This window comes from Protomyctophum bolini (genome assembly GCF_963924005.1).
Source record: "Protomyctophum bolini genome assembly, chromosome: 23".
In the NCBI taxonomy this organism is placed as follows: domain Eukaryota; kingdom Metazoa; phylum Chordata; class Actinopteri; order Myctophiformes; family Myctophidae; genus Protomyctophum; species Protomyctophum bolini.
Genome location: NC_137884.1, coordinates 17,159,052 through 17,170,945, shown reverse-complemented (window position 1 = coordinate 17,170,945; position 11,894 = coordinate 17,159,052). Strand labels below are relative to the sequence as shown.

The following is an 11,894-nucleotide window of genomic DNA, read 5'->3' as shown; positions in this document are numbered from 1 at the left end:
GCTACTTAAAGCATAATGAAATTTAGAACATTTAGCCTTATATTGGTTGTTGATGGTACCCAACTTTCAGCAGCTGTCAAACATGCCCCTAGGGTGGTCAAATAGAAACCAATGTGGGATATGTTAGTAGACACCTTTACAAACATTGGTGAAGAAAATTCTTGGTAAGAAATGTATTCACAGATTTTATATTATTCTGATAATATTCCCTGAGTAAATTGGTAAAATAATAGCAGGTCCACCATTTTTGAAAATGTCTACCATCCATGGTCACAGGATAAATCTAAATAGTACAACTGTATTCCTCACCCTTGAAAATGTATGATTAGTCACCAGAATCAAGATCCTAGGTGGTGTAGAACTTGAGTTATTGGGAAATAACAGAAAGTTGGCGGCCATTTTGAAAAATGTCTACCATGGTCACAGGACAAATCTAAATAGTACCAATGTATCCCACATCCTTGAAAATGTATGATTAGTCACCAGAATCAAGATCCTAGGTGGTGTAGAACTTGAGTTATTGGGAAATAACAGAAAGTTGGCGGCCATTTTGAAAAATGGCTGCCATGTTCACAGGGCAAATCTAAATAGTACCACTGTATTCCTCATCCTTGAAAATGTGGGATTAGTCACCAGAATCAAGATCCTAGGTGGTCTAGAACCTAAATCAGTTAAACTTGTCAACTCCGTCAGATGTTCGTCAACTCCGTCAGACGTTCGTCCCGTGATGTTTTTGTTAATTTCCAAAGAAATAGAAAATTTGCTGTCAAATCTTTTCTGCTTATGTATTGAAACACCAACTGAAATGATACGTAATGATGATTTTTTTTTTTTTTACATGGTTTTCATGTTATAATATTGAAAATAAAGGTTGAAATGACGGTTTTGAGAAATTGGATATTTCATAATAGTGTGATATTGGAACAAAATAATATTAAAAGATTTGTATTACTTAACTTGATTACTGAAAGCCATTATAAGATAACTGAGGACTTTATATTATTGTTGAAATGATAAAATTCAATTAAAAGGGATTTTAGTGTGTCTGACGGAGTTGACATGAATCAGGTATTAAGTGCATAAATGTCCCATTTTAGAAAGAAATGTTATGCGAAAAACCTGTTCCTTCTCAAGATTGGTAGTTGAGACCTGTGTCTACAAATACATCTATTTGATTTGAATGTATCTTAAAAAAAAAAAAAATCCAGTTTGAAAAAGGTTTTGTCCCTTATCTCAAGAATGGGTGATATATATATATATATATATATATATATATATATATATAATCAGTTCAGTGATTCTGAACGTTTTTAATTTCAAGAAAACCCAGTTTTGTTTCTCTCTCTGAGAGCCAAATCCACGCTGGGGCATCTGTGTTGTTTACACACAATGTAGGTTAATCTCAACAGGATAAGCCTTGGGAGAGGACAAAGGGTAGGCCTAATCTAGAAGTAGGCTACTGGTTTTTATGTTGATTGAAAAATAAAAAAAGGCTATTACTGCAACTCTATTTTTAAAACTCTAGGTGGCACCATATGCTCACATTGCCAATTTCCACACTAGTGTGCCAATTACCTTGTTTAATTTAAGTGTTCAGCTGTCCACTTTAAATTACAGTAGTAGTTGGCATTATCCATTCTTTGCAAGAACAGTCAGCTAGGATACCACATGAAGTGGTACAGAATGTCATATTGTAACTTAATATATATATATATATATATATATATATATATATTTATATTTGGAAAGTAACTTCATCAAGAGTATTATCCAATAGTGCCTAATACATGCTCCGAAATGTAGCCTCGGTGCCCAGGCTTTTATTTTCGTTTGCATTTGGCTCAAAAATGTAAGCCTGGGGAAACCCAATTGGAAAATCTGGCATAGAAAGCCCACTTCCTCGTATTTCGCAACACTCCAAATGTGGTGATGTCAGTGTTATCCGCTGGTTTCTGGGAGGGGAGGAGGGGTCTATTGGCTCTGGTCCATACTTAGCCCTAATGCCCTTTGCTGCCGTGGACCAGAGCTAGGGCGGGGGGCTATATGAAATGAGACATTTTTAAAACCTGGATGTGAATTTATTTCAATGCTCCATGGGACGATGTGCTGCTGTAGAGAAATAACAATCTATAACACCATCTGTTAGTCTAATAGTCTAACATTTGGACCTGACAGTGTCCATATTGAGCCTATAGATGTTTGAACCCATACTTATGTACAGTATCCCAAACAACAAAATAGTCCGAAATTGAAATCCTGAAACCAACATTTATTTGTTTTTTCTTCATTTAAAATACAAAATATTTTGCAATATTATATTGTAGAGTAAACCATTTTTACAGCCTCTCATGCTTCTCATGTAACGTCAACATTAACCAGAATGTCATATTATATCATATATTATTATCCTAGTCACCAGTCACTAAAACATTGTTGCCAGGGTATTCACACTCCGATGTTCATCCAAATTCGTCCGTCCGTCCGTCCGTCCTTCTGTGTGCTCCGTAGAAGTACACATTTGTATTTGTTTCCACTTTTGTTTTGTTTGTTTTTTGTTTAAGGTTGCTCCCTTAAAAAGCATATGTCATTTTCAATGCATCCAATGTCTAAATTGGGACATCATTAACAGCTTTTTAATACAGCACGTGCAACACACGCTAACTCAACATAAGTTAATAACATACGCAAATGCTACCCAAAACTAGACATACACAGTAAAATCCTGCTCAGTGTTGGATGTATCCATATGACTCAAGAGAGTGTACAAATGTTATTTGTACATTTTCAGAGTTAAACGAACAGGATTTTACAGTGCACAGACATTATGAGAAATGACACATCCTTCTCAAGAGTGCTTTTTTTGTCTTTAAATACAGAAAAGGTGCATGAACTGTCAGACACAGACACAATACAGGTGTCACGAGAGCTCAGTCACAATTTAAATATTCTGCTTTGTTATCCAAGAAACATTGGAGCTAGCAAAGTTACCTGACGAGTTCCAAAAAATTAAAGAAAACAAAACAAATTATAATAAACTTCACAGCAAATTGAAGAGTTGAAAACTGTAATGGTTTCATCTCACGCAACACCTCCCTGTCACCCCGGAAGAAAATAAAAAACTCCACTACCCATAATTCAGTAGGATTTCTCATATTTTGACACTGGCCATGCCCCTCTGACCCTTGACACTCCTACAGTCGGTTCAAGCCATTATTACGTTATTTACATATTACAACCGAAAATATCTACACGCAGAAAGCAGATGGCATTGCAAACATAAAAACTTGATGCAAGTTATGAAAACCCGAATCGTGGAAGTGTGGACACTTGAAAATAAAATCTCATAATTCCCTGTTGAGATTTGTTTTTAAAGAATAAGAAATAAGCAGTTCATCTGAGATGGGTGTGAGGAAGCAGAATATTTCAAACGACAGCATCGTGGACCATGGAAATAGAAAGCAATACATCACACACACGCCTAAACACAATAGCATGCATGTGCTGCACACACACACACACACACACAGACACACACACACACACACACACACACACACACACACACACACACACACACACACACACACACACACACGCACACCATCTTCATTCATTGATAAATATAAAACTCACTGAGTGCTTGTACACATTGAACATTTCTGCTTGCGCTTCCGACTTACAGCAAAACGACAACACACACATACAAGTACACAGTTAAATGCATAAACCTAGTCACCAGCACATACACCATTTTGCATTTCCCGACGAAACAAGCAAACGTTTTCATTCAGAGGAATAGAACTTGCTTCCACATTCAATTACCATTCCCATATAAATCCTCAGCCCCTTCCTTTGAGCTCTTTACTGTAAGTGCTACCAGTAACTTCCATTTTTGATTGGCTACACTAGATAGTAACCATCATTCCAACTGTATTTGGCAGTTTCCCGGTACGTAGGTTGGCAGTATTTTGGCGCAGCTGGAGATCGCTTCCTCCTCAGAGTGTCAGTCGGGAGGAGGATGGAGAGATGAGGACAACTGTGAATCTTGCTAGGATGCTAAGATGAGCCACACATATAAACCTCGTAGCTACTACACGCTTCACCTGACCTGGATCTGCAGATAGATGAGAATGATGTAAAGCTGACCGCGGTGGATGGGTCGTACGTCAAACCACTAGGCTATTCTAAACAACAACACCATTATCACAGTTTGACGAAAGACACTGTGTGTTGAGGTTGAGCGAAGCGATTTCCATAGCTGTCTGTAGTCTGTGCCGAAGCGTTTCACATTCTGGAAATGATTAAACTCATTATCAATACTTTTCAATCCTTTAAATATCTGTGTGGGGACTATCCATACAGGCTACAAGGGATTATTTACTAATAAGCACGCACATGGATGCTTACACAAACTATTTACAAGACAGCTCAGGAACAAACGGTTCAGAATGAAGGGTATCGACTACACAGCAAAATACTAGTTTACTAGTAGCAAGAAAACTCGTTTTAATTTAGTAACCAAATAGACCATTTGGTTACATTTGTCTGCTCTCTGAGTTTTGTTGAGCTTTCACACAGCTGTTAGATGTTGAGAACTACAGAGGCCAGGTTCATGTGTATGATTGACGTACTCCATGAAGGCACTAGAAACCCGCGCTGAAAGGTTCTTGGACATCACCTTCATCGCTTAAATATTTAAAAAATATCCTCCACCCCCTTTAATCTGTCCATACTCTCTTTTTATTTAGGTCTGTATTTCTTTTCAACACACAGGGCAGAGGGATGGAAATGCTGTCAGAGATTATGTCGGAGTAGCGGTAATAGCTGGAGTATGGGAGCAATGTATGCCTGAAGATTATTAGTAAGTGGTTACCTTGTTCGAGGAGTGACCGCAAAAAGAGTCGAGATGACGTTAACAGCTCTTCATGTCCGACAACACAGAGGATGTCTTTCATTATTAACGCAGGTCATGGGGTAGTAGTGGTGTTCAAGAGACCAGGTGACCGAAAGATGATAATGTTCCCATGGGGTAGCTGAGCGTGTGACCTCCAGCTCACCCAGTCTACGTGTCGAAGTGTCCCTGAGCAAGACACTTAAGCCCTGAGAGCTCCCCCCTGTGCGCTCAACAGAGCCATCTGAGCAATCATCAGCTGGGTGTAGCTGTAAAAGCAGTTTCCCCACTTCTCAGGGACCAGAAATTGTTTCCCTCTATGTCTTTCCACGTTCCTTCATTAGAAAGGCTTCAATGTGGAGGTGTACTGTATCTCTGCTAGTGAATAACCATCCTCAAACATTGCACGTTAGCAACTCAGTTACCAAGTTGACTAGTATTGACCCACGCTCATCCAATCATGCTTTGGAAGATGAAAGCAATTTAGACTGGAACAACCTCCTCTCTACTTCAGCTTTAGGGGTTAATGTGGCGCAACAATACCAGTCTAAAAATAGATCAGACCACAAAACAAAAGCAAGGTCAAACAAATACAAGCACAGATCAAGCTCAATAAAACTTGAGGCTAACATAGGCCAATGCTACTGTAAATGTCAATGTGTTAGTTCGGGCTGGTTTAGTCGTAATAAGGAGGGACAGAGTGGTTTTAGCCAGGGATCCGATATGTGCAGTATGATTGCACATTCCTGATCTATATATTGTCCTATGCCTTCTCTTACAGTACAGTACAGTACACAAACAAAAGCTCAACTGCCTTACAAAAAAGACATTCTGCTAGCTTCTACTTCGAGTCACACTTTCACACGGCAATGTCCACAAAGACATCGTCACCAATTCATTTTCTTCACATCTCCGCATAATAACCCATGTAACTACTGGCCACTCGACAAACATCATGAAAGGCATAGACAGTTGCTAGGAAATGTGCACCTCGTCCAATCTCAATGCAGCACACATTCCGCTTGTGGAAGGATCCAAGATTAATTCCATGCAGTATGCTTGGGAGTTGAACATTTTGATGAATATTTAAATTGTTATTATGTCTTTGAGTGCACATCATGAGAACATATGTTTGGGTAATATCGTGTTTAGTATAGATGTTTTGCACATGAGACCAAATGGCACTAACAGACGCACACTAATACATGTGCGCAGTGTGGACACACAAAAACACCCGCCAGCTCTGTCTGGGAACATTCAAAAAAGTTAGCTTTCTTCTCTTACATTCTTCTTGTTTATTCCGTATTGCTTTCGCCTCTCCTTCTCCTTTCACTCCTCCGCTGTCTTCCTACTTCTGTTGCTGAAAGTCTAAACTTCCCTCTTTCCAAGTTGTCCAGAAATAATCATGGTGGAGATCTCATGGCGGCCAGTTGCTGCTGAAGCATTATGACTGTGATGAGAAGAGGAGTTCACAGTGCGATGGGAGAGAGAGAGAGAGAGAGAGAGAGCACGCAGCTGGCTAATGGGAGGTGAAGCAGGTTGGGTGGTGACCATCAGGGCAACACGTATAGAGATGAAATGACACGTGTCGAGATGAGGTGTGTGTGTGTGTGTGTGTGTGTGTGTGTGTGTATCTGTGTGTGTCTGTGTGTGTGTGTGTGTGTGTGTGTGTGTGTGTGTGTGTGTCTCGTGCGTCTTGTGTGACACCAGCCTCGCTGATAAATGGCCACAGTGATGTGAGCCACCGCGGTTATGCCGATGGCCACCAGAGTGACAGCCACCATGAAGAAAACAAACTAAGAAAGGTAAAGGAAAAAAAAGGGTCATGGGGAGGGGGTGGGATCCAAAGTGACTGTCACCGTCGCCGGGCCGTCGCCACGACAACCTGCGACTGTCAGTGGCTAGAGGTTGGGGTGACGACGAGATGGGCGTCGAGCGTAGCGACAGTCGGAGAGCCCTGGGGCTTTTTCGATGTTTCTTTTTTTTGTCCCCCGTTACACGAAGGAGTTCATGGCGTTGACGGGCGACGGGGCCTCTGAGCTCTCGTTGCCCTCGTGTGTGTCCTTCTCCTTGCTCTTGCCGCTGTACTGGCCGATAAAGGACCCGTCCTCGTTGAACTGGCCATCGCCTCCCTCGCCATAGTCCACCAGGCTGTCGTCGCTCTCGTCGCGACGCACCGTCCCGTTGGACGGCGTCCGGCTGCCCTTTAGCGGCTTGTGGTCCTCAGTGTCGCTGTGGAGTGTGGATCGGGTGGGAGGGGAGGGGAGGGGAGAGGTTATTGAGAGAGAGAGAGAGAGAGAGAGAGAGAGAGTGCAGGTTTGTTCGTCCACAGCTTTTTCAAATTCACCCGCAGTGGTCATAAAACCCAGGATTCAACCAGACGGCTCTTTTCGACCAAAACATTTCGTAATCTGAAACTTTCCAGAACCCATGAAGGAAGGTATGTAAAAAAAGAAAACATAATAAAATAAGTGAAAATTGCCTAGCCACAAATTCACAACATGACGCAATGCAACGTGTTGTGAGCTTGTAGATATGCTATTTTTACCATTTTAAAAAGAGTTTTAAAGTATACGTTCTGAGTTCTGGGTTAGGTTCTGAGAACCTTATTTCAAACAGAGCCATAGCGCCTGGAAACAAAACAAGAAACCATGGAATACGTTACATGGCACGGAAAGGTTCACTTAGTTTTTGTAGTGGAAAAGAGCCAATTGAGAGAAGTGTTTTGTGCCAAAGACCAACAATAACACCTAAAGTCTAAAGGGTTCTATAGACTTGGACCTCTTTTAGCCGTTATACTTATTTTAAAATCAGTACGCAATAAGTAAAGTCCTCAGTGTTAATATATACATTTGTAACTCTGAGAGTGTACAATGGTAAAAAAAGTCTGTTTCACTCTCAAAGTTAAATCAGGCTAACATTAGCAACACCATTTTCTTAAAGAATTGTTGATGTGATCTATTGTTGACTGCTGATGTTGTAGTTAACTTATGTTAATGTCTGTATAATGTCTGTCTGTTGAATTTATAGGGAATACGGGTGGAAAGTAGCTTTCACTATTAAATCCAACATAGTTAAACTTTCTCATGTGTATGTATTTCACCTGTCTTGTGCACTGTCCCGACCAAATACATAAATAAAGTAAACTTTCATAGACCCAATTTACAACCTGATTTGTCTGTTTTGTGGTTTCGTCATTTCATGCTCTCTTGTTTCTTACACACGTATCCCAATATGCACTTTCATTGTGTCTCTATTTATTAATTCTATTTATGTTGTTTTTATAGTTAAGTTGCAACGCTGTTTTAAAACGTGCTTTACAAATGAAGATTATTATTATTATTATGAAAGTTAACACTGAGGATTGTACAGTGTACTTTATGTGCACAGCAAGGTGTCTGTGAAACAGTTGATCTCAATTTTACAGTTCATCTGAGTGACCAGTGATCCCGGGTTGGGTGAGCACTGTTAAGAGAGGATCTCGGTAACGCGTGCGCGTTCACATACATTAATATTACGATGCAACTTTTAAAAATTAGGTCAGACTTCATGCATCAAGAGGGATATCGATCATTTATCCAAAATGCACATGATGGTACTGTAGTTTTTTTTGTCTTCACTCAACATCAAAACACCTATTGTTTATACCAGCTATAATCTGATTTACATGATCTTCTATTGTCCACAATAGCAAGCTCTAGAGTCAGTGTCAACCATGTCATACATTTCAGCTTGAAATACGCATTACAAAACAAAAACAAAAACATAAAACAAGGCAAAATGACAGAAGCGGGGGTCTGTTGCAAGGAGAAGCGGTCGACTTTAGTGCCTGTTAATATTCAAGTTTATGTTAAGATGGTTGTTATAACATGATGGTCAATGTACTTTTCTTTGACTACCAATGCATCTCTTGCCTCTAGTTTGACTACTGGAGACTGATATACAGGTAGGTACACACATACCCAGGGCAGCAGGGGGCTGTATACTGCAGGTTGTGTGCTACAGTATGGCATGCTGGTCTAGAGCATTGCCATGCTATCTTACCTTTCCATGGACCTACATGTCCCCAAACAAACAAAAGACAAAAATGCATGATGAAATGCAGCCACAGAAGAGTCTACTCTGCGACTTGGCACAGCCATGGCACATTTAACACACAATAGTAGGACTGTAGGACAATAGGCAGACATAATGTCATACGATGGTGACACATGCTGCATGCCGAAAATAGACTATCTATACAACCTCACAATGCATGGTGCAATACGTTGTGAGGTGTGTTGATTGACTATTCTTGGTGCATCGTATACCGCATATGACAAAGTATAAATTCTTTATACTCGGGCAAAGCACATAATGATGACTGTAGTTTTGGACGGTACATATGACTTCACAATTTCACCGGAGAAAGTGAAATGGGAACTGCCAAACACTTGAAAGAGCATTGAACAATAAACAAATTCATTTGTGTGATTTGCCTGTCAATTCAAATCCTTTTAACCATGTGTGAAAATGCCATCTCATACTATCAGAACATTTCAAATGGAATACCAAGAGATATTAGATGAAATGACTCGATATGGACATTGATTAGCGGGTCAGTTTGTTGGTAAATTGGGGGTGTGTTATGAGGGTCAGAACGGAGATAAGTGTATGTAGATTTTGTCTTGCCTCTAGTGAATGTTTGGTAAGGTAGGAGCCAGGTGGGGGGAGAGCCTCTGCTTTCTGGTCAAACAGTTGTCATTCTACATCCAAACAGTATAATGACAGCAATAAAAGTGTGGTACAATGATTAGCCTTACACAATGTACATTGCAAAAAAAGAAAAGAAAAAAAAAGAGAAAGAGAGATTAACTACATGAATCCTATGCATCCATATTTTGGGGCGTGCCATAAATCGACAAACCTCTGTCGAAAATAGGCGAACATTCGGCAAAAATAGCAGATCTACAAGCTCACAACACGTTGCATTGCTACACGTTGTGAGCACTTAGTTCGGCCATGTTTGGCGAAGAGATTTGATGTAGTTGGTGTAGTCGTAAAAATACTGTAATCATGTCAACATCAAGCCCACATGAACCTCGATCCGTTTTCATAAAAACTATCATGTATTATCAATATATCATGTTTCCTTCTTTCTTTTTTTGATATTCGATAAACATTGCAGAATGTACCTGAACATTTTTGTCGTCATTAGCTAAGAACTCTTTTCTGGACAGGGGTCATTGCCATGGTGGCTTGTGGTGGACATTTTTGTCAAAATGTAATCACACAATATCACCAGAAACACCAAGAGCTAGCCCTGAATCACCATAACAGGCCTGTAACTCTGAGAGTGTTCAAATGGGTTAATTTGGTTCCATTTGTACACTACTAGTATTAGAGTAATAATAATGGTCATTTTAGATACTATACAATACTGACACAAATTGTGTCAGAAGGGTGGTCAAAGGCCATCGGGCTCACCAAAACCAATAGGGCTCATCCTGCAATCTGCCTATTACTAGGTTATGAGCTCAGTGGCCTTGTGGTTAGAGTGTCCGCCCTGAGACTGGGAGGTCGGGGGTTCGATCCCCGGCCGGGTCATACCAAAGACTCTAAATAATGGGACCCAGTGCCTCCCTGCTTGACACTCAGCATCAAGGGTTGGATTGGGGGTGGGAAGTGAGGACGCTGGCGTCGACTGTTCGCCGCTTCACCTCCCAATGTATGAATGAATTGTAAGCGCTTTGAGTAGGCACATCAATCTGTAGGGTTCTGTTCTGAGGTCTGTCACGTGTTCTTCTGTCTCACCTGTACTCTCCAAACGTCCCATCGTCCTCCTTCATGGGCTGGACCTCTGGGTCTTGGTGAGCATCTTCTTTCTCTTTTACTGGAGAGTAGAGGATGGACGTTAGCATACAGTTAGCCTGGAACTCACCTACGCTCTCTATGGCATAGGCAGCTCCCGGCAGGATCCGCCGGCAGAAACTGTGCGCAGCTGCTGGACATGAGACTAAATAATTAGAGCGACAGAGAGAGAGAGAGGAGTGTGTGTGTGTGTGTGTGTGTGTGTGTGTACGGGTGTGCGTCAATTTAACAAAGGTGCAGACGATCAGAAATCAGCAGAGAGATCGACGTTTGCGCTACTCTATGCCGTATTGAAGTGGATCCAGACTTCTCCCTGGAAATAAAAACGTCTGGGTTTCCGAGGCTAGCATACAGTATGTTCATAACCACTTCAAGGGCATTTGAAACCATAGGCTTGATTGTGTGGTGTGCTTCAGTGCTTTTTATCAGGTTTAAAATAAATAAATAAAATAAAATAAATAAAACTGACCATATGGTACAACTATAACACAGCTGCAGCCAGTGTTACTTTTGTCAATTAAAACTATGTGTGAAACCAAGAGTAAAATCAGCCATTACGATGCCATAACGGCTCCTGTAGATTTAGTCATGCAATAATGTTGTAATCACGTTTTATAGTGGTATATTATGTAAGGTGCTTGTGTGGATACAAATAATCGGCACTTTGGCTATATGTGTGTGTGGCCACTCTTTTGTCTTTTTAAGACTTATCCTTTTAGATGTTTCTGCCGTGAGCTGGCACCACTACCAAGACTGGTGTGCGTTTAGCATCCTCCTGCACAGTGTTTGTGTGGATACTGGCAATTTAACACAGCACTGATAACAACAGACAGATCACATGAGGTTTAAAGCTAAAAAGGTCTACTTATGTGCATGCATGTGTGTGTCCGATCCAGGTGTGTGTGTGTGTGTGTGTGTGTGTGTGTGTGTGTGTGTGTGTGTGTGTGTGTGTGTGTGTGTGTGTGCATGTCACCTGGGTATTTCCCCCCTTTATTCCTCTTGATGAAGCAGACAATGAGGAGAACCAGAATGAGGAGGGCAATGGCACACATCAGACCAATGAACCAGCCCTGTGTCGCTATGTCTACCTGACGACTGGCTGCAGCTAGAGAGACACAGAGGGAGAGAGAGAAGGGGAAAGTGTTATTCCAGC

General features: G+C 40.9%; 1 protein-coding gene across 1 annotated transcript in view; it reads right to left on the bottom strand.

Moving 5' to 3' along the window:
• Window positions 1-2,303: 2,303 nt before the first annotated feature.
• LOC308311331 (neuronal cell adhesion molecule-like) overlaps window positions 2,304-11,894 on the bottom strand; it is a 92,544-nt gene continuing 82,953 nt past the window's right edge. Inside the window, exons 27-29 of the mRNA XM_080758006.1 lie at window positions 11,715-11,846; window positions 10,685-10,763; window positions 2,304-7,123 (exon numbers count right to left, since the gene is read on the bottom strand). Coding sequence (XP_080614132.1) covers window positions 6,886-7,123; window positions 10,685-10,763; window positions 11,715-11,846 — 449 coding nt within the window. The 3' untranslated portion in view covers window positions 2,304-6,885. The remainder of the gene's footprint in view (window positions 7,124-10,684; window positions 10,764-11,714; window positions 11,847-11,894) is intronic.